The 23,055-nt window shown below is 47.6% G+C and overlaps 1 protein-coding gene across 5 annotated transcripts; it reads left to right on the forward strand.

Moving 5' to 3' along the window:
* The first annotated feature begins 1,176 nt into the window (after positions 1-1,176).
* Vps33b (VPS33B late endosome and lysosome associated) lies at positions 1,177-21,839 on the forward strand. Of its 5 annotated transcripts, none has more exons than XM_006970003.4 (23): positions 1,177-1,632; positions 3,264-3,344; positions 3,695-3,756; positions 5,367-5,416; positions 5,721-5,788; positions 9,662-9,707; positions 12,387-12,481; positions 13,183-13,287; positions 13,675-13,771; positions 13,981-14,058; positions 14,234-14,307; positions 14,698-14,784; positions 14,938-15,028; positions 15,254-15,328; positions 15,544-15,608; positions 16,130-16,184; positions 17,040-17,086; positions 18,044-18,176; positions 19,078-19,151; positions 20,551-20,652; positions 20,832-20,907; positions 21,037-21,153; positions 21,498-21,839. In XM_006970003.4, exons 1-23 carry the CDS (start codon positions 1,537-1,539, stop codon positions 21,575-21,577), a joined length of 1,854 nt encoding a protein of 617 aa, XP_006970065.1. In that variant the 5' UTR covers positions 1,177-1,536; the 3' UTR covers positions 21,578-21,839. The 5 variants fall into 5 exon arrangements, with proteins under 5 accessions (XP_006970065.1, XP_042134634.1, XP_076401780.1 ...); XM_042278700.2 differs by having other exon boundaries at positions 1,239-1,632; positions 5,681-5,788; XM_076545665.1 differs by having other exon boundaries at positions 1,239-1,632; positions 9,662-9,723.
* The last annotated feature ends 1,216 nt before the right edge of the window (positions 21,840-23,055 follow it).

Consider the following 23,055-nt stretch of genomic DNA (forward strand, 5'->3'; position numbering starts at 1 on the left):
TCTAGTCTTCACCTTTATCCACTGAGGTGCCCCCTACCCAGCTTTCCTTAACCCTCTTCTCCCTCGATTCCTTCTTGGAGACAGTCTTGTGTTGCCCAGAATAACCTTGAACTGATCTTCCTGCCTCCATCCAAGAGCTGGGATAACAGACATCCACAAAGATGCCAGACCTGTTTTTTTTTTAAAGGTTTATTATTTATTATGTATACAGAAGAGGGCACCAGATCTCATTACAGGTGGTTGTGAGCCACCATGTGGGTGCTGGGAATTGAACTCAGGACCTCTGGAAGAGCAGTCGGTGCTCTTAACCTCTGAGCCATCTCTCCAGCCCTGTTTGTTTGTTTGTTTTCAAATAAAGTCTTATACATTGCCCGTTTCCCCATACTTTCCTCATTTATGTATTTCCTCGGTCAATTCCTATCTGCAACAGTATGGCCTACATGTCGAGACCTTGTCTCAAAAACAAAAACTATGTAAATAGCACCATACAGAAGTACTTCTGTGTTTTGCCTCCTTAATTTATTCTTTTGTAGCATGACTATGCCACAAGTTTATTCATTTTACCCCCCATAACGACCATCAACAAATCAAAACCCCGATATCCAAAGGTTACAGCTGGCAAGCCTTGACTTTCATAGTCCAACATATTCATTCCTCTTCACCCTGCTCAAACTCACATCTACCTTCCACCACCAGGAAACCAAGGACTGCTGGGTTGACAGTTGAGACTTCCGCAATCAGTACTCTGCAGACTAGGCTTCGCCCGCTTTCCGAAACTTAAAATACAGGAAGGGCCCAATCTCTACTTGAACGGAACAGGGGTCTGTGTATTCTTAAAATGTATCTCTGCCTGGGATCTGGACTTTGACGAATAAGCAATTAACAAGGCATAATCTCGTTATCCGAGGAAAACTGGTCACGAAGGGGGTTGGAGAGCTAAGCGGTCAAGAGCGATCCCCGCACTCGCGTGTCGCAGCTCAGAACCGCAGCTTCAGGAGAGTATGGTACGCTCTTCTAGTTTCTGCAGGCACCCGCACACACATGGCATGCATTCACACACGCACGCATGCACGCACATAAATAAAAGTATACCTGTAAAAAAAAAAAATGTTAGCCCATCGCCTCCCGTTTTTAAATGTCCCTTTCCGGACGCCGTCCTCTCCCAGTACTCGAAGCGCCGGCCGGGGGAACCTGACTTCCGGGAAGTCTAGGAAGTCGCTTTTCTCCGGGTTGGAGGCGGGGTTCTCCGGCGCGATGCCGAGTGTGCGGCTGTAGTTGGGGATCCCGCTGAGGGACAGAGTGGATTTGGGCGGGGCCCGGTGGCTGCAGGTCTACCCGGAGCGTCCCTGACGTCTGCCCGGGAGGTGGTCATTCATCCCTCTAGTGCGGCCGAGGAGCGAGGGCCCCTGCGGGGTCCTGGGTCTCCGAGCCCAGGCGTGCAGGATACCAGCCTGCGCTGACCCGGGGCTGTCGCTGGCCTTTTCGGAGCAGAGGCCGTCCTTCTGCTCTCACACGGTGGCCCAGGTGACCGCTCTCATGGCTTTCCCCCATCGGCTGGACGCCCCTGAGCTGCCGGACTTCTCTATGCTCAAAAGGCTGGCTCGAGACCAGCTCATCTATCTGCTGGAGCAGGTCAGTGCCTGCCACGCCTGGCGCTTTTTACTGCGTCAACAGTGTGGCCCTCCGTATTTCCTTTGGAGCTTCCTCGGCAGGTCCAAAATGGGGCATTCGACAGGAAAAACCAAAGAGTAGTCAGAGTTGCTTGCTTGCGACCTGACCAGAGAAAAAAATGGAAATTGCCAGCCTCCGTGCAAGAGAAAGACACACTTGTGCCAGGCATCACTGGAGATGGAAAGACAGTTGAAATGCCTTTGCCGCTAGTTACACTCCAGTAGGTGCCCTGTGAAACAATGACAGGTGGTAAGTGAGTGACTGCTAGACTCCCTGAGGAGTTCAGAATAAACCACAGCAGCAGCGGGGATGATCTGTGCGTTTCCTGGAATCTGGAGTTTGAAGAATAAACATACTCTTTGGAGCAGGAAGAGCATGTTCCGTTCAGGCTTTAGGGCTGCTAGATGCTTAGTTGAGAAACCAGGGCATGACTTAGTGTGAGTAGAGGAGAGAGGACTTAGTGTGAGTAGAGGAGAGAGGACTTAGTGTGCGTAGAGGAGAGAGCTATCAGAAGTGACGGTGTAGGCGCTAGGAAGATAGTGCAGTGGTTTAACAGTGGCCTATGCCCAGTCCTAGGTTTTACCCACTGCACCCCATCTAAAAGGAAGTTACACAGTCAGGCATGGTGATGCACACCTTTAATCCAGTAAATTTATTCATTCCCAGGCAGAGGCAGGCAGATTGCTGAGTACCAGGCCGTCATGGTCTACAGAGTGAGTTCCAGGACAGACAGGGCTACACAGAGAAAACTGCCTTGAAAGATAAACAAAATTACACCCGGCAGGCTGAATACCCACACACATTTGGAGCATGTGGCAGTCCTTGATGTTTTGCAATGGTGGTTTGTAAAGTGGAGCAGATGGACAACATAAAGCCAGTTAGGAGAGCACTGGTTAAACTGCCCCCCAAAAACCTGGTGGCAGTAGAGGTGAGAGAGAGGTGGAGTTTGGTTGTCGGCGTTGTTTCTTTGGGTCTTACTATGTATTCCAGGCAGGCCTCTGTCAGTACCTCCGACTCATCCTACCCAGTGCTGGCATTACAGACTTTACCAGCACACCTGACCCGTGATAGATTTATAAGTTACAGTGAAAGACAATTCAAAGACGTTGATTAGTTGTAAATGTTGAGGGAGGAGAAAAGTTTACTTGCCCTTTTAATCTGTGTTATTAGGAAAATAATGTTGCTACTGTCATTGCAGTAGTTTGCCTATTGTTTGTGTTCTTCATTAGCTTGGAAGGTTCTCAGGTTTAGGAATGGTATCTGTCCTGCACTATATACCTAGCATTGAGTGCTTAGCTTAGAGTCAGGCACATAGCATGTGCTTAATGAATATTTTGTGTCAACATTGGACAAATGAAAAGCCCACACATACAGATGTAGTATGTGTAGACACAAAGATGCATACACATGTACATATGAGTGCACACATTCACACAAACAGTGAGGAACACCCACAGCCCCCTACTACTAGAACCTTAACTTCAGCTCTAAATCAATCTACTCCCTCACCTAGCCTCTTCCTCTAGATGTGTGTTTGTGTGAAGGGAGCTCGTGTGACCCATGAGTGATCAACCATGCTTTCTCTCCTTCAGCTGCCTGGAAAAAAGGATTTGTTCATTGAGGCAGATCTCATGAGCCCTTTGGATCGGATTGCTAATGTCTCCATCCTGAAGGTACCAGCCCTTTTCTCAGGGAGTCCTGTCCTTTTTCCTCTTGAAGCATATTGTTGTTGTTGTTGTGTTGATGATGAACATAACCGATTCCTGAAGAATGGTGCCCTTGACAGGGTAGAGACAAGTCAGCTCACCTGGGCAGGCAGGCAGGGATGATGATCATGATGATGTTTGTGTTGTGTTTTGCATTTGGTTCTCCATTGACAGTAAGGAAGCCTGGGATGGTTAGTGGGATGGTTGACGGTGGAGCAGGTTGACTTCTGGGATTAAAGCTTCAGGTGTTCCCTTCTTGTGTCGTGCTTGGGCTTTCACAGCCTTCTGTCCATTGTCTTGTTGGGTTCTCTCTGCAGCAACATGAAGTAGACAAGCTGTACAAGGTGGAGAACAAGCCGGCCCTCAGCGCCAATGAACAGTGAGTGTTGGGGGTTCTGTGGCCTCCATGCTGGAAGAGGTCCCTAGGGGAGTATTTCCCCTGCTTGTCCTTGCCTGAGAACTGCGCCCGCAGTGCCTGTGCCGTGGCCCGGCTCTGTGAATGTTGGCAGTGTCACGGGCAGGCGTTGATCTTCCTTCTGCAGCTCCTCCCACTCTGTCCTCTCTCCTCCATGTTACTATCTACACTAGACTTGGTCCTTGTCACTCCACTCAGACTCCTCGGGCAGGCGGCTGGAAGATGGCCCGGCCTCAGGAAGCGGGGAAGCACTACTGTGCAAGTCCAGGGATCTGGGTTCAACTGGGGAGGCGGGGGGAGTTATACTCTGCAGAGCTGACTTCTGCATCCGGGCCTGCACTCACACACAGCAGAGATAAACGGAAATAATAAAGAGAACCTCCAGGGTCAGTCAGGGCGGTGGCGTTTAGTAGGGAAAGATACTTGCCACCATGCCTGACGGACAGCCTGAGTTTCACCCACAGAGTGGAAGAAGAGAACCCACTCCCACAAGTTGTCCTCTGACCTCCACACAAGCTGTGGCACATGTACACACACACACACACACACACACACACACACACACACACACACGTGTTAAAAGGGAAAAAGGTCCAAGACTTTACATTATTTATTGGATGTAGTCCAGTTGAGCATCCTAGATTCCAAGGCCTTGACGCTCCCCATATAGTCTGGTTCCTCGTATGTCCTTTCAAGCCTCTGTTGACATGTGCTTCCACACATATCTCAGAATGTGCCGCTCTGGTCACTCTGCCTAATGTTCTCTCCTGTCCTTTACTCCTATAAAGCACACCCCGTCTTCAGGCCAGCCCTACTCTTCCACGAAGCTTCCTTCCAGGCTAGGTTTTTTAATTTTCTTCTCTAGATTTCCAGGGTATTTTGTGTTGTCCTGTCTACATGTCACACAATCACAGTCTGTGGTGTTGGAGATCAAACCAGGACTTTGAGCAGGTGTTCTACCATTGCACTATGTCTCCAGCCCTTTGATTTGTTTTAAATGTTTCCCAAACTTGAGTAGTGTATACTTTTCCTCAGAGGGAAAATGTCTAGATACATGGAAAATACATGCACACATTCCAGTTCCTATTTTTAGTACTTGATTGAATACACACACACACACACACAATTTTAGCCCATTGAATTACCAATTTTTTAAGAACAGGAACTCCTGGATCTACCATAGAGCCAATAAGACACTCATATCATCACATTGTACCTGTTGTAATGAGGAATGGCTTCTGTGGGTGGTACATGGTAGCTCAGAGATCTGTAGGCCTGGTCAAGAAGGGCAAATGAGTGCTGGGCGGTGGTGGCACACACCCTTAATTCCAGCACTCAGGAGGCAGAGCCAGGCAGATCTTTGTGAGTTCGAGGCCAGCCTGGTCTACAGAGTGAGATCCAGGACAGGCTCCAAAACTACACAGAGAAACCCTGTCTCAAAAAACCAAAAAAACAAACAAACAAACAAAAAAGGCAAATGATTAAAGACTTGTTTTCATTTTAATTTTTTCTTAGATTCTATCACCATCTTCATGATTTTTCCTGGCTTTCCCCTGTTTCTTTCTCATCCACAGATTGTGCTTCTTGGTCAGACCCCGCATCAAGAATATGCGCTACATTGCTAGTAAGTGAGCCGTGGTACTCTGTGGAGCTAAGAGCAGGGAAAGGTGGGCGGGTTAGAAGCGCCTTGGCCACAAGGACCCTTCCATAAGAAAAGGCCTGCTGCGCAGAGTGCTGTGCATTTATAACCCCTGCACTTGGGAGGCCTAGGCAGAAAGAATCCAGGTTGAAGCTGGCCTGTGCTACAAAGCAAGATCTTGGCGGGAAGGGTGGGGAGGGGCATCAGGAAGGGGAGAGAAGTTCTGCTTCCTTGTTTCTTGTCTAACAGATGCCCATGGCTTGCTGGGCGGCACTCCTTCTCTCTATAGATCTTGTCAATGCTGACAAACTGGCGGGCCGAGTTAGAAAATATAAAGTCATCTTAACTCCTCAGAAGGTGAGTTTGGATCCTAGAAGGAGGGGCGTATGAGAGTGAACCAGGAGGAGGGCTTATTGGGGAGACATGAATAAATATCTACTCACCCCAGATAGGGAACTGACGACAGACTGAAGTATGGATACACCAAGTCCAACTTGGTGAACCAATGAATTTTATTGGAGTTATTTGCAGGGGTATGGGAGGGGTAACTTACAGGAACAGAAATGACTCAAAGACAGCTGCATCTTTACCAAAGCCCAGCCCTAGCATGGGTGACAGTCACAAAAGCCAGAAACCTGGAGTGTCTGCAGGCAGCTGAACAGGTTGGAGAGTATCCTTTTCAGGTGGCTCAGTTGGTCTCTGTTTCTTCCATGGAGCTGGGCTTGGCTGAGACTCACTCGAGGTGGTCTTTATTGCTTATCTACTCTTGGGAAGGGAGGGGCCTAGTGAATCTGATCAGTTTCAGGGACTTCCTGAAGCTGTTTTGTCGTTTACTTGATGTTTTAAAGGGCTTCCCTGGAGGACTGAGTTTCAGTGTCAGACGAACACATGCAACAGGCCTGGGATAAGTGGCCAGTGGCATGCTGTCTTCTCCTTACATGCCTGTGATTATTAAATAAAGGGTCTGACATCAAACTGCCCCCAAAGAAAGCATTGTGGAATTGTGAATTTTAAGAAGTGACTTCTGGCCAGGTGGTAATGGCACACACCTTTAGTCCCAGCACTGAGGTAGAGGCAGGCAGATCTCTGTGAGGTTGGGGCCAGGCTGGTCTGCAGAGTGAGTTCCAGGACAACCAGAGCTACACAGAGAGACCCTGTCTCAAACAACAAGAACAACAAACAAACAAAAAAAGTGACATCCATATAGCTTCCTTTGTAATCTCTCTCTGTGTCTTTATGGGGGTTGGGATGGGGATGGTGTAGGGTGCTAGAGAGTCTAATCAAGGTCTTGCGTATGTCAGGTGGTCACTCCACCACTGAACTATATCCCCATTCCTCAGTAGTTTGAATAGCTTTCTATGTTTGAGAAAGCTCCTGTTGTGTGTCCCTGCCAACACACATTCCTGTGTAGTAGTGGTACATGGTACTGTTTTTCCTGCTCCTGTCCGAATGAGCGTTCCTTCTCAGTGTTTGCTTCCTGATCCTGTACTGTGTTCCACTTTTGTTTGGTTATCCCTGGGCTCTTGTCCTTAACCCTCTTCATGTAATACACACACACACACATACACACACACACACACACACACACACACACACACACACACTTTTTTTTTGAGATATAGTCTATGTAACTCAAGTTAGCCTTGAACTTGCTCTGTAGCTGATGACCTTGGACTCCTGACCCTTCTGCCTCTTCCAAGTTTGGGGTGCTGGGATTACAAGTGTGCACTGCTGTCCCTGACTCCTCTTTATATATATTTTTTTCTTAGATAAAGCTTGACATTTTGGAGGGATAGGAGCTTACTGTATAGCCTAGGCTTGCCTTGAATTTATGATTCCTGCCCAAAATGCTGAGTTTACAGGCTTATCTCATCATGCCCACCTCAAACCTTTTAAATACAGTACATTGCCTCCAGGGCCAGATCTCAGCATCTCAGTGTGTCCACATCTCATGGGTGTGTCCTAAACAAAACTCCTTGCTCCACCCACCTCTCTCCTCTGTGATCTCTGGAACACTTGCATGCCATTCTTCACAGTAGTCCCAGCACAGCTCTTCCCCCAAAGACAGCTAATGCCTACTCCTTTATAACATTTTCCCTGTTTCTAAGGGAGGTGGACAAGCATAGTACATAAGTAAACAGATGAAAGAGAAATGAAATTTGGGCTGGATGGTTCTAGTGGTTTAATTTTTTTTTTAAAGATTTATTTCTTTAAAAAAAAGCCGGGCGGTGGTGGCGCACGCCTTTAATCCCAGCACTCGGGAGGCAGAGCCAGGCGGATCTCTGTGAGTTCAAGGCCAGCCTGGGCTACCAAGTGAGTTCCAGGAAAGGCGCAAAGCTACACAGAGAAACCCTGTCTCGAAAAACCAAAAAAAAAAAAAAAAAAAAAAAAAAAAAAAAATGTTTATGCCGGACGGTGGTGGCGCATGCCTTTAATCCCAGCACTTGGGAGGCAGAGGAAGGTGGATCTCTGTGAGTTCAAGGCCAGCCTGGGCTACAGAGTGAGTTCCAGGAAAAGCGCAAAGCTACACAGAGAAACCTTGTCTCAGAAAACCAAAAAAAAAAAAAAATTATATATTATGTATACAGTGTTCTGTCTGCATGTATGCCTGCAGGCCAGAAAAGGGCACCAGATCTCATTATAGATGGCTGCTAACCATTATATTTGCTGGGAATTGAACTCAGGATGTCTGAGCCATCATCTCTCCAGCTCTCTAGTGGTCCATTCTAAATTGATGAGTTTGGGTATCCTATCTTGTGGACTCTGTGATTAATATCCTCACCATTGACTGTCTCAGGTTATTTCTATTCCTGTCTTGCCAGCAGAGTCCTGCGGTGATGCAGACCCTCATGTGGTGAAAGACAGAGAGCACATGGGTGTGCTCTGGTCTCTGCCTCCTTTTGTAAAGCTACCAATATTCATGGCACCTCCACTCTTGTGACCTTACTTAATCCTAGTGAATTCTAAAGACTTTCCCCTGAACTCCATAATTAGATTAACTTTACACTCTCTTCATATCTCACAGCAGCAATTAATTCAACAATGGGCTCTCAGAGGATGTTCTCACCCTTATTCAAACCCTGGTGCCGACTGTGGGTGAACTCCAGAGATGGAAGAATAGGGCCAAGGGTGTAGCTTGCTGGTAGAGTGTTTTACTAGCTTGTGTGAGGCCCAGTTGTTTTTAAAAATGATTTGTTTATTGTGTGTGTATAGCACACTCGGGCACATGGGGACTTAAGTGCCATGGTACGTGAGTAGGAGTCAGAGGCCAACTTTTGAGTCAGTTCTCTCCTTTCACCATGGGCCTAGGGATCAAACTCAGATTGTTAATCTGGCTGAGCCATCTTACTGGCCCTTTTTGTTTTTGAGACAGAATGTCACTAATTAGCCTGGATGGCTTAGAACTTACAATTCAACACAAATCTTCCTACCTCAGCTTCTTGAGTGCTGGGATTACAGGTGTGTACCACCACTCTCCACTGAGGCCTAGGTTTGATTCCCAGTATGCCATTCAAATTTTCACCGTTGTGACAGATACACCTTCAAGAAAGTTTAAAGGAAGAAAGATTCTTTTTGGCTTTGGATTTTTAGAAGTTTCAGTCCATGGTTAACTAGCTCTTTAGGTTTTTTAACTTCTTTGTTTGTTTGGTTTTGTTTGATTGTTTTTGTTTTTTGAGACAGGTTTTTCTCTGTGCACCCTGGTTGTCCTGGAACTTGCCCTGTAGACCAGGCTGGCCTCAAATGCAGAGACTCTCTTGCCTCTGCTTCTGCCCCTGGAATGCTGGGATTTAAGGCATACCCTTAATCATGCCAGCTCTATTTCTGTTGCTTTCAAGCTGTTTATCTCATGGTAGCCCAGAAGCAGAGAGACAGGAAGTGAACAGGGTCCCACAATCCACTTCAAGAACATATTCCTAGCCATCCACTTTCTCTAACCTTCTGCAGTTACACCACCTCTGTTAGTCTATTTAAATTTTGAATCCATTGATAGATTAAGTCCTTGATTAGGTCAGATCTAGTTTAGGTCAGACCATGATTTAGCCATCTCTGGAGACACCCTCACAGATATACCTAGCAGAGTGCCTTACCAATCTTTGGATGTCTCTCAATCCAATCTTGTTAACAGTCGAGTTTACCATCACATCTAGCATCAGAAAAAAGCAGGGAAGAACAGAATCAAGTTGTTAGTAATCCCATTTCCTAATCAGCTAATTGACTTTTCTCTTTCAGTTTTATGCATGTGAGATGGTGCTTGAGGAAGAGGGAGTCTATGGAGGTGAGAGGAACTGAATGTGAGTGGAGGCAGAGAACACATGAAGAAAGAAATAACTCCTGCTTTCCACTTCCCAGCCCCCTCTCTGGGTCCTTCTCCTGGTGCTCTAGTGAGAAGTTCCTGGGAAGAAGCTTGGGAATAGGACCCAAATGAGAACAGCATGGGAAGCTGGGGCTCCAGTAAAGAGGGCCCAGCTGCTGCTTCTGAGATTGCCCCGGACTCCTCAGCATGGCCTGCTCTGTCTCCCACAGTCTGACTCTGCCCTCTCCCTCGGCCTCGTCATGGGCCGCTCCTTCACTTGTCACCTTTTCACTCCCGGGACTTTGTGCTTGCTTTCCCTCCTGCCTAGATGGCTCTACCCTGAGAATTTCCCCCCCAAATTCTAACTCACCGTCTAAGCTCTACTGGTACTGTATTTCCTTCCGTATTTCCTTCCGTAGCTCAGGTATTACTGGTGTGTCTGGACAGGATGTTCCCACATTTTCTTGGCCTCTTGGCCAAAGGATTGAAAATAAGGGCTGACATATATCTGTAAAAGAAGCAAAATTACTTAATTTGGAGTTAAGTGATAGTACATATTATAAAGGGATACACGTTGAGATTGGCAGCCATCTGCATGAGGGAGAGTACTCAGGGTCCCCAGGCTAGTGATCTCTCTTTCTCTTTTTGAGGCAGGGTCTCTATGTAGTCCTAGCTCTCCTAAAACTCACTATGTATATCATGGCCTCTAACTCACAGAGATCCACCTGCCTCTGCCTCCTGAGTGCTGGGATTAAAGATGAGAACCACCACACCTGGCCTGTGATCTCTTTTTATGGGGTCTAAAGGAAGGAAGGGCTGGTAACAGAGAATCCTAGTTTGGGTGATTCCTCATTTTGATTGATACATTAAGTCCTATATTTATCTTTTCTATTGCCCAAATCTCTTCCCATAATTTGTCTAATTTTAATCATGTGCAGTCCCAATTATGCATAAACATAAGATGGTAAAGAGGAGAGTCTCCCTAAGAGGTCACTTGAGGTTGTAGTTTAGGCCAGATCAGCTCTCCTATTCTTTGTACCTGGTATATTGGAAATACACTTGAATAAAAACTGTCTAAATTTGATCGTTACTACAGGTGCAGAAACCTATAATATTGTTTAGAGATGGGATAGGTGTAGTCCAGTGCAGGTGGAAGTTTGACGGGGCTCTGAGGTTGCTAAGTTCTGAGGAGACATTGGACAGGAGTGTGTGTACATAGTACGTGCAAGCTCAGGAACTAGGCTGCCCGGTGTGTTATTATAAGGGCCAGGGGAGCTACACATAAGCAAAACCAGATAAGAGTGTCAGGCTAAACGCTCCTGTGCTTGCCTGCTTTACAGAGAGTCCTTGAGCTTGTCATCTTGCCCCCCTTTCCTGCATAGCTGGTCTTCCAGGCCTGTGACATCAGGCTTGGCCTTATTTATTTATTTGAAGTACTGGGTATTGTATAAAGGACCGTGTGTATGCTAGACAAGTGCTCTTCCACTGAGCTATATTATGGCTCTTTTTTTACTTTTTATTTATTTATTTTTTTGTAGTCAAGTGTCTCTCTATGTGTCACTAGCTGGCCTTGAACTCAGACATCTGTCTGCCTGCCTCTGTCTCCCAAACACTGGGATTCAGGGTGTGTACTATCATGGCCAGTCTTTTTTGCTTTCTTATACAGAGTCAAAGTTTCACTGAGTTATCTTAGCTGCCTTTGCACTCACTCTATAGCTCACACAAGCAGGAAGTCATTCCTTTACCCATAGTTATATTTGTGCTCATTGGTTTCCTGATTTGTTTTGTGATGGGACTAGAACCCAGGGGCTCATATATGCAAAGCATGTATTCTACACCACAAGTCCAGGGCTTGCTATTTTGCTTTTTGGGGAAGTACAACTATAATAAATACTGTGTAGGTGGAGTTTTCCTGTCCCGCAGCCACTCTCTTATAATATTAATATTAATTACAAATGCTCGGCTGATAGCTCAGACATGTTACTACCTAACTCTTGCATTTAAATCAACCCATATTTCTTACGTATGCTTTGCCACATGGCTTGGTACCTTTTTTAAGTACAGCATGCCCATCTTGTTCTCTCTGAGTCTCTTGGCGACTCTCTCTCTGCCCCTCTTCATCCCAGTATCCTCAGTTTGATTGTCCCACATAACTTTATCCTGCCTTGCTATAGGCCAGTCAGCTTCTTTCTTAGCCAATGAGAGTAATACATATTCACAGTGTACAGAAGGATTATTCCACAGCAATATTGTATCATAATTTGTCTGCTGCATTTGTCCACCACTAGATCATAAACTCCAGAAGATTGAGAGGAGCCATTTTGTTCACTGCTGTCTCCCCAGTGCTTGGTAGAGTCCTACATGTAGGTGAACTTCAGTATTATCTGCTGAATCATAAATGCAGATGAATGATTTCTCAACACTTGTTCTTGACCCCCTAATACAAACCACTACTTACCACACTGCATTGTGAGCTGCTGTGTATGTGTCTTCTTCTGTGACTGCACTGCATACTCCTTCAAGGCAGACTCTTCCTTACTCTGAGTCTCCAGGACTAACTGTAAACTGGCCTAGAGCAGGCACCCAGTATTTGTTGCATGCCTATAGCAGAGCTTCATTTAGTGTGGAACCACGCAAGGCTGATGTTCTCTGTCTCCACAGATGTGAGCTGTGATGAATGGGCCTTTTCTCTGCTGCCTCTTGATGTAGATCTGCTGAGCATGGAACTGCCGGAATTCTTCAGGGATTACTTCCTGGTAATGCAGGGCCCTTGAGTCTTGGTATTGGGATTTATGGGGTCCAGTGGATTAGAAATATTGACACATTTTTCCAATTCATATATTTCCAATTCATATATTCATACTTCTTATGAGTGGCTGATTTTACAGATGAAGAACTGCAGATTGTTTTGGATAGAACTTCTGTCAGGACTCTCAATTCACTATTGCCGTGGTCAAACACCTGAGAAAGCCTCTTACAGGAAGAGAGATTTATTATTTGAGAGAGAGAGACAGAGAGAGAGAGAGAGAGAACCTGCATTAGCAGGCTTTCTCCTGTTCCCCTTATCCTGCCTGGGGACTTACCTGGCTATGTATGGTCTGTTCCTCCTCAGGGCAGTCTTACCATGCAGTTATCCTCTCTGGAGACACCCTCACACATATACCCAGGGTTAACTTTACTCTGGAGACACCCTCATGCATATACCCAGGGTTAGCTTTACTCTGGAGACACCCTCACGCATATACCCAGGGTGAGCTTTACTATGCTTCTAGGTGCTTTCCACTCCATCAGATTGACTGTCAGGATTAACTGTCACAGGAGTCCATAGAATGAACTGCTCCAGCATTCCCAGACAGCACCATTCCACTCCATGGCATCTAGGGCTAGCCATTCTCCACTTGTCAGATGGGTTGGCACGGGTCTTTGTGGGTCCTTGTGGCCCATGTGGTCTCTGCAGGAAGGGGATCAGCGTTGGATCAACACTGTGGCTCAGGCCCTGCACCTTCTCAGCACTCTCTATGGACCCTTTCCCAACTGCTACGGCATTGGCAGATGTGCCAAGGTAAGAGGCAGCCGGGCAGATGTGCCAGCAGAACTCTTGTCCTTAAAGCCCATTTTCTGTTTTCTTTACCAACAAAGATGATCCCTAGGCATCTGTGGCATAAGGAATATTCATTCCCGGGCTTTTATGTCCCAGAATGGTTGCCTTAAGAGGAAAATCTGTGTGGCCAGTAGATAAGCAAGAGCTTCTAGGTCACATTCCTAAGTCTCTGTCTCTGGGTAGGGGAACATTTCCCAGTGCTGTGGGAGGATAGAAGCAGATGGGAGTAGAACAGGCTTGTATTCCTCACAGTTGACTCCCTTCTGGGGGACAAGACAGCATGCCATGGAGGTGTGGGGCTCCTAGAGTACCTGGACACAAAATTGAGATTGTCTTGGGCTCTGGTAGATGTCATATGATCTCTGGAGGAAGCTGGAGGAGGAGGAGGACAGTGAAACCAAAGGTCGAAGACCAGAGATCGGACACATCTTTCTCCTAGACAGAGGTAAACGTTGCCCAGCACTCTCCCATCCTTGAGTCCTAGAAGGCAGGGGTATGGACAATGTGCTGGCAAAGTTGGGTCCTAAAGTTAGGGCTGTTAATCTCCATATTGGTTGTGAACATGGGCACTCGTGGGAAGTTCTTGAGCTGATATTGAGCAAACCGAATAGAAAGCTGGTCTGGGGATCTTCATCCTTGGGGTCTTGGTTTCAGACATGGACTTTGTGACAGCACTTTGCTCCCAAGTGGTTTACGAGGGCTTGGTAGATGACACTTTCCGAATCAAGTGTGGTAAGTGCTATGACCCCTGCATCTTGACCAAGTGGAAGTGAGCCCAGCCTCGGGTGACTCCCATGTAGGGCAGTACTTGTGGGGAGTGGGGACCATAGGAGGCCTTTAGCAGAGGTCAGAAATGAGTAGGAGGTGGCCTTATGGAGGTCCTAATAGCTGTCCTTCTGCCCCCAAGGGAGTGTCGACTTTGGCCCAGAAGTCACATCCTCCGACAAGAGCCTGAAAGTGCTACTCAACGCTGAGGACAAGGTGAGGGTATGGGTGGAACGGGATTTACCCAGGACCACTGCTACACAAGGCTGGGCTGCAGCCCTGGGCAGGAGCCAGATCCCTGGGAGGTTCCCCTATCAATTAGGATCAGACCCAAACCAGGATGGTGGTACCCACCTGGAATTCTATCTTGGAAGATGGAAACAGAGTTCAAGGCCAGCCTTAGCTACATATGACTGTCTCAAAATCCAAAAATGAAAAATAGCCCAAAAGAGTAGATGCAGAACTTAGTAGATGGCCCCGATACCCACTTTGTAATACCAGCTCAGCTCTGGTCATCCTTTGTTTGGCTGGTGTCGTTCTCATGAGGCAGGCTGGGCCTGTCACTGCTCTGACGCAGTCAGTGGCTCCTGTCTCGTTCTTTCACAGGTGTTCAGTGAGATCCGTAACGAGCACTTCTCCAATGTCTTCGGCTTCTTGAGCCAGAAGGCCCGGAACTTGCAGGCTCAGTATGATGTAAGGCTCCAAGCCCTGCTCCTCTCTTGGGCTTCTTTAGCATTCCCTTTCTAATCCTATGACAGGCCTCCTGTGTCTGCTCATGGATGGGTAGCAGCTGAGGGAGAATGGAGGTTTCTCAGGGGGTGCTGACCTTTGGGGACATCTCCACAGCGCCGGAGAGGCATGGACATAAAGCAGATGAAGAACTTCGTGTCCCAAGAGCTCAAGGGACTAAAACAGGAGCATCGCCTGCTGAGTCTGCGTAGGTGCTAGCCTGGGGGTAAGGGAAGGTGACTGCATGGCCTCCAGGGGAATGCTGCTGAAGGCCATGACCTTCTTCCAAAAGGAGACTCTTGCTCTCCTGCAGACAGCCTCATTGGTTTAAAGCAGGAAAAAGTGCCTATGGGTTTTCCTCCGTGAGGTTTCTGTTCTGGCGATCAGGGACTGTCCTAGAAACAGGAAAGTCAGTATTTTATCCTTTCTGCAGATATCGGGGCCTGTGAATCAATCATGAAGAAGAAAACTAAGCAGGACTTCCAGGAGCTTATCAAGACTGAGCATGGTAACTACAGCCTCTCCAGGTTCTTCTCTTGCTCCTACCCCTCTGGCTTCTAGCCCCCAGAAAGATGCTTTTTAGCTCTCTCCAGCTGACAGTGCTGGGTTTGTAGAATGCTGGGGGTCCCCTTAGCTCCACCCATGATGGAGAAAGAGATAAGGAGACAGACAAATCTGTGCCAGGCTGATCCCAGGAATGGGCTGGTTTCTGATCTCTCACAGCGCTGCTGGAAGGCTTCAACATCCGAGAGAGCACCAGCTACATTGAGGAGCACATAGACCGGCAGGTGAGCGCGTGTGCTGGGACGCGGCGCGTGGGGTTCCTAAGCAGAAGAAAGAAGACTGCATGTGCATGCATCCTGAAGCGTCCCTCCCCGTGCATCCTGAAGTGTCCCTCCCCGTGCATCCTGAAGTGTCCCTCCCCGTGCATCCTGAAGTGTCCCTCCCCGTGCATCCTGAAGTGTCCCTCCCCATGCATCCTGAAGTGTCCCTTCCCGTGCATCCTGAAGCGTCCCTCCCCGTGCATCCTGAAGCGTCCCTCCTCGTGCATCCTGAAGCGTCCCTCCCCGTGCATCCTGAAGCGTCCCTCCCCATGCATCCTGAAGTGTCCCTCCCCATGCATCCTGAAGTGTCCCTCCCCATGCATCCTGAAGTGTCCCTCCCCGTGCATGCATCCTGAAGTGTCCCTCCCCATGCATCCTGAAGTGTCCCTCCCCGTGCATCCTGAAGTGTCCCTCCCCGTGCATCCTGAAGTGTCCCTCCCCGTGCATCCTGAAGTGTCCCTCCCCGTGGCCGTCCCCCTCTGCAGGTGTCGCCTATAGAGAGCCTTCGCCTCATGTGCCTTTTGTCCATCACTGAGAACGGTGAGTCCAGGGGGAGATACGCCTTGGCAACCAAAGAGTGGATTGTGAAAGATTCAGCAAACAGGATTTTCTGTTTTTGTTGTTTACTGGATTCATTTTCCTTTAAACGAAGCTTTCCTTGTTTGGGGTGGATCGTCAGCAGGTCCTAGGGGACCTTACTGCTCAGCTCTCACCTGGACCACCTTCAGTCCACTCTACAATGCCTGTCACATGTTAGGTTTGGAGGTGTCTCTCTCCTCAGTCCATTTGACCTGTCTTCAGTAAGATTTCCTGATAATGCTTACTCTAGGACCAGGAAAAGTGACTCCTTAAAGAAGAAGTCATTCCAGAAAGCCCCAGTTCTGCACCTTTCATGGCAACATGCTTTACTCTTGACCCTGCGGTGGTCAGTGAACCTCACTGCTCTCTACCTGGAGACGCTCTGCTTCTTCTGGGTCCCCTTTCTCATAGCTGGAAGGCCAGCTTCTTACCACTCTGGAGAAACATTTGAGACCTTTGGAATCCTTCACTCTCTTGTTTCTCAGTAGCTGTAAATCACTTCCAATCCCTGTCGCTTAGCCGAAATGCAGAGTCCTATCTTCTTCTGTCATAGCCTCAGAGTCTCCTGATGGGATTGGTGGTTGTGATTGTTGAATATACCTTTCTCAGAGATCTTTCGTAGGACAGGACACTGGGCTTTACCGTTTAGTAAGCAAATTAAACTAAGCAATCCATTTGGAATCAGTATGTCCTCTGCAGGGGTATCGCAGTCCAGCCTCTCCATTATGGTGCAATTTGATTGGTTTGGCTGCCCCCTTCTGGGGTCCTCGAATGGCCTTTTTTTCTCATGTGCTTGCCTTCTTTTTTCCGTCTTAGGCTTGATCCCCAAGGATTACAGGTCCCTGAAAACACAGTATCTGCAGGTAAGGCTGGGAGGATATAATCTTTCTTTCCATTTAAAAATTACATAATGCAGCTGGTTGGCAGTGGCGCACACCTTTGATCCCAGCACTCAGGAGGCAGAGGCAGGTGGATCTCTGAGTTTGAGGCCAGCCTGGTCTACAAAGTGAGTTCCAGGACAGGCAGAGCTGCAGAGAAACCCTGTTTTGAAAAAACAAAAATCAAATAAACAGACAAATTATGTTTATTAGTGATTGAGTGTTGGCTCACAACCATCTGTAACTCCAGTTCCAGGAAATTCAACAACTTCTTCCGACCTCTGTGGGTCCCATGCACACACGTGGTACATGTATATCCAAGCAAAACACTTAGTATACATAAAATCTAAAGAAAAATTTCAAAACTATGCTTATTGATTGTGATTGTGTGTGTGTGTGTGTGCGCGCGTGCGCGTGTGCGTGCGCGTGTGTGTGTGTGTGTGTGTGTGTGTGTGTGTGTGCGCGCGCGCGCATGCCTGGAGAGATCAGAGAAAAACTTTGAAGAGATGGTTTTCTCCTCCTTTCACTGCATGGGTCCCCAGGGATCAAACTCAGTCCCCAGGTTTGGCAGCAAGCACCTCTGACTGCTGAGCCATCTCCACAACTCTGCCCTTCTGTTCTTAAGTAGTTTCTGCTAGCCACACGGTGGTGGTGCATCCTTTTAATCCCAGCACTCGAGGCAGAGGCAGATGGATCTCTGAGTTCAAGGCCAGCCTGGTCTACAGAATGAGTTCCAGGACAGCCAAGGCTACACATAGTGACTTTGTCTCGAAGGAAAAAAAAAATAGTTTCTGCTACTTTTTATACCTCTTCATTATTGCCACACAGAGTGGACCCTGCAGAGTACAGCTGTGGATCCCTCCCCTCTTCTCTGTGTCACTCAGTGCTGGATGTTTTGTGGACACACACCCAGTAAATGACTGACTTGCAAATTTCCTTTAGAGCTATGGCCCTGAGCACCTGCTAACCTTCTCCAATCTGCGTCGAGCTGGGCTTCTAACAGAGCAGGCTCCGGGGGACACCCTGACAGCAGTGGAGAATAAAGTGAGCAAGCTAGTGACTGACAAGGCTGCAGGTGAGCCTCCAGCTCCCCACCCCTGGGAACTGCTCCTTTTCTTACAGCAGGGGGAGCCCTCTGGGATGGAGAGGGTTGGGAGGGATGATTGCATGGCGGTTGCTATTTCTGCTAGTTTCCATGTACTGCATACTGTCTTAGGGTTTCTGTTGCTGTGAAGAGACACCATGACCACAGCAACTCTTATAAACAAAACATTTAATTGGGGTGGCTCGCATCCAGTTTCAGAGGTTCAGTCCATTATCATCATGGCAGGGAGAATGGCAGCATGCAGGCAGACATGGTGCTGGAGCTGAGAGTGCTACATTTTGCAGGCAACAGGAAGTTGACTGAGACACTCGGCAGTATCCTGAGCATAGGAAACCTCATAGCCTGCCCCCACAGTGACACACTTCCTCCAAGGCCACACCCACTCCAAAAAAGCCACACCTCCTAATAGTGCCACTCCCTATGAGATTATGAGGGCCAATTACATTCAAACTACCACACATACTTAGCATGTGCTGACTTTTGACATGAGTTCTCAATTCTCCAAGAGGAAGGTGTTTTTCCCCTTGTTTTTCTTCTAGAGAAACTGAAGCTTAGGAAAATTGACTTTTCCACGGTCCCTCAGTACATTAGGCTGATTTTATTCTGAAGTTGATGCCTAACCTAGAAATTAAGGTCACCTTGTATACTACATTGAGTGGGCAGCCGATACTCTGTAGGAGAAAAACAGTAGATGAAGAGAGGTATGCTGAATTCACCACTGAATGTCTTGATCAGTTCCAGGGAACTGTGGGGAATGATTTCAATGGCAGGAAAGATGGGACAGGGCGTTGGTGTACCATTCTTTCCTACCTTCAATGGAATTGTGAATCTGTAGATGTTAGATGGAACCTAGCACAGATTTCTTCCCCAGGAAAGATCACTGACGCCTTCAGTTCTCTGGCCAAGAGGAGCAATTTTCGTGCCATTAGCAAAAAGCTGAATTTGGTATGTGGAACAAGACTGGATGGGAAACATTTCTTGTTAGTTTCTTGATAGTACACTCTGAATCCATATTAACCTGTATGTCGTATTTCTTTCTTTCTCTTTTGTGTGTAAGTGTGTATGTGCATGCACTCATGTGTATGAATGTGGACACATGTGTACTATAACAGAGGAACCTCAGGTGCTGGTCCTCACCTTCCACCTCGTTTGAGATGGAAGTCTTTGATTTTTTCCTCTGTATAGACCAGTCTAGCTTGCCCACCAGCTTCTGGGATTCTGTCTCTTGTCTCCCAATTCTCCATAGGGCACTGGGGTCAAATGCACTTGTGTTGTGGGTCCAGCTTTGTACGTGGGTTCTGGGGAATTGAACTCAGATCCTCATGCTTTTGTAGCAAGTGATTTTACCCACTGGGCCACGTATGTCCCATTATATGTCTTTACCTTTAATAATATTTTTATGTGCCAGGCAGCGGCAGTGGTAGTGGCGGTGGCAGCGGCGGCGCACGCCTTTAATCCCTGCACTCAGGAGGCAGAGGCAGGTAGATCTCTGTGAGTTTGAGACCAGCCTGGTATATAGAGAAAGTTCTAGAACAGCCAGAGTGGTTACACAGAGAAACCCCGTCTCGAAAAACTAAAAAAATAAAAATGTTTTTTTAATTTTATGTGTTATTTCCTTTCATATGTCAGTCCAGTGCATGTGGCAGCAAGAAGTATTAAATTTCCTCAAACTGCAGGTGTGGGTTGCCCTGTAGGTGCTGGGAATTGAACCCAGGTCCTCTGCAAGAGCAGCCAGTGCCCTCAACTGCTAAGCCATCTCTCCAGCCCCATGCCATTGCATTTTTTTGTTTGGTTTTGGTTTTGGTTTTGGTTTTTTTTTTTCTGAGACAGGGTTTCTCTGTGTAGCTTTGGAGCCTGTCCTGGAACTCCCTCTGTAGACCAGGCTGGCCTTGAACTCAGAGATCTGCCTGCCTCTGCCTCCCAAGTGCTGGGATTAAAGGGATGTCATTGCATTTTTATGAAGGTCATTGGTAACTTTATAGCATGAGCTTAATTTGATAATGAGACAAAGCATAAAGAACCACTGTTTAATAACCATGTAACAGACCTGTCAGTGCGAGAGAACATGAGAAGTGTGGGATCCCCTGCTCCCTGTGAAGGGCTAGAGGGAAGACCTGGAGAAGAGCCCTCTGTGCAGTGCCTTCCCAGGGAGCCGAGGAACCCCTAGAGAGAAGAGGCAGGTATTTAATACAATGGTTGTCATGGCTCTGGACCCCTCTCTGTCAGGACCTTGGCTGGCCCTCAGAGTTAAAATGTGAACTTGGGGTGTGCTACTTTTATCAGACCTTTAAGAGGTCAGGGTGCTGAGTGGTGACCTGCCTAATGTGGTACCTTTGCTCTCTAGATCCCACGTGTAGATGGGGAGTATGACCTGAAAGTGCCCCGAGACATGGCTTATGTCTTCAGTGGTGCCTATGTGCCTCTGAGCTGCCGAATCATTGAGCAGGTGAGAAAGAATCGCTTTGGCTTCTGGTCCTATTTCATTCTTTATGCTTCCTCTTGGTCCTTGGCCGATCCCAACCTTCACTTCCCATGTAACTAGCAAGAAACAAGAGTCTTGCTGCTCTTGGTCTCCTTTGCTACACTCCGTATGAGAAGACTTGAAACCGGTGTTCTGTCTCCTAGGTGCTGGAGCGGCGGAGCTGGCAGGGCCTTGATGAAGTGGTGCGGTTGCTGAACTGCGGTGAATTCGCATTCACAGGTACGTGGTTGCTAGTATTGGCGGGGGGGGGGGGGGGGGGGGGGGGGGGGGTTGTTGAGAGTGGTGAGCTGGACACGTCACCCAGGACTAGCATGTGAGTGAAGGTGGAGTCCACTCTGACCCTCACAGACATGGCTAAAGAAGACAAGGCTTCCAGTGAGTCCCTGCGCCTCATCTTGGTCGTGTTCTTGGGGGGCTGCACATTCTCAGAGATATCAGCCCTACGGTTCCTGGGCAGAGAAAAAGGTAAGAGAACAGAAAGGTAAGACGGCTGCGTGGGTCCTGGGGACAGATGCCCTGCAGGGAAGGCTCTCCTGGCTGTGGTACCACTTGCATAGCCTTGCTCTGGGCTACCGTCACAGGAGGCAGGGGAGCCCAGACTGGTCGGCATGGTACATTATAGTATTACCATGCTTTTACCTGTCTGTTTTCCTGCTGGGGACTGGATCTTACTGTTGCCCAGGCGGGTCTAGATATTTGTGTCTGTAAACCTACGTTCTGATCCTGGGGTACTGTGGAACAGGTGGGCTTGCTCTGTTGGGGCCTAAGATCTGCTTTTAGTCACGTCTGCTGCTTATCTTGACTCTTAGGGTACAGATTCATCTTTCTGACAACAGCCATTACAAACAGTGCTCGCCTCATGGAAGCCATGAGTGAGGTGAAAGCCTGAAGTTTTCCTGGCCAGTGTTGAAGTCATTCCTGAGTGTGGACCCCACTGGATGCTGGTGTTTGACATCATCTGCTAGAAAAGTTCCCTAGCTGTACCTCTCAGAGCTGGGGACTTGGGAGAACAGGTCTGAGGAGAGGAGTCATGTCCTGACCCCCAGGATATTGTCTATGAAGTATAGCCCACGCTGCTAAGAGGGGTGAGGTAGCCTTTGCTAAATCCTGTGTGAATGTTATTGTAAATAAAGCCTCTGTTCTCGAATGCAGCATCATTGTAGTCCTAGACACACTCCCTTCTTTACACAGTTGGCCGTTCTGAGGGTTTCATATGCTTCATGGCCTGGACGCTGGGCTGACTGCAGTTCTTCCTGGTAACAGTCAACTAGCTTGCTCTGCACCAGAGTGTAAACGTGTAAAAGGAGGGTAGATTCAGTGGTCAACAAATACCTTTCTTTTCCTAAAATTCTATGGTTCATTATTACACTTTTCTGAAAACAAATTTGTTATTGTTCTAACTTAGAGGCACTTTTTGCCTGGTGGTGGTGGCACATGACTTTAATCCCAGCACTTGGGAGGCAGAAGCAGGCGGATCTCTGTGAGTTCAAAGCCAGCCTGGTCTCCAAAGCGAGTTCCAGGAAAAGGCGCAAAGCTACACAGAGAAACCCTGTCTTGGGAAAAAAAGGAAAAAGAAAAAAATACACTTTTTTTGTTGTTGTTTTTACTTTTTTGAGACATGGTCACTGGCTATCCTAGACCTATACAAACTAGGCTGGACTTGAACTTGCGGTGATCTTCCTGCTTCCCAAGTGTTCTGATTACAGGTTTATATTTACTGTGCCTAGTAAATAAAATGTTTTGTTTCTTTCTGACGCCCAGGCACGGTGGCTTTCTGTAATCCCAGCACTTGAGAGGCTGAGGCAGGAGGATCACTCACAAGTTCAAGATCAGCTTAGGCTATGTAGTAAGTTTCATACCATCCTGGCTACAGAATGAGACCTTGTCTCAGAAAAACAACCAGGCCAGACTTTGTAAGCCCTTGATAGCACATGCCTTTAATCCCAGCACTCATAAACAAACAAACTCAAATCACCAACAATAAAACATGGTTCTAGGCTGGGCAGTGGTGCTCTCCTTTAATCCCAGCAGTTGGGAGGCAAAGGCAGACAGATCTCTGTGAGTTCGAAGCCACCTGGTGTACAAAGCGAGTTCCAGGGCAGCCAGGGTTGTTACACAGAGAAACTCTGTGTTGAAAAACCAAAAAAAAAACCAAAAACAAACAAACAAGCAAAACAACAACAACAACAAACAATGGTTCTAGAGGTGAAACAAAGTGTTTGTTGGTACAGAGCCTATCTTAACTGTAGCTGGCCTAGAATCTCTGTAGCCCAGGCTGGCCTCTAACTCACAGAGATCTGCCTGCCTCTGCCTCCTGAGTACTGAGATCAAAGGCCTGCACCACTGTGCCTAGTCCTGCTGTGTTTA

Source organism: Peromyscus maniculatus, chromosome 1 (assembly GCF_049852395.1).
Source record: "Peromyscus maniculatus bairdii isolate BWxNUB_F1_BW_parent chromosome 1, HU_Pman_BW_mat_3.1, whole genome shotgun sequence".
Classification (NCBI taxonomy): domain Eukaryota; kingdom Metazoa; phylum Chordata; class Mammalia; order Rodentia; family Cricetidae; genus Peromyscus; species Peromyscus maniculatus.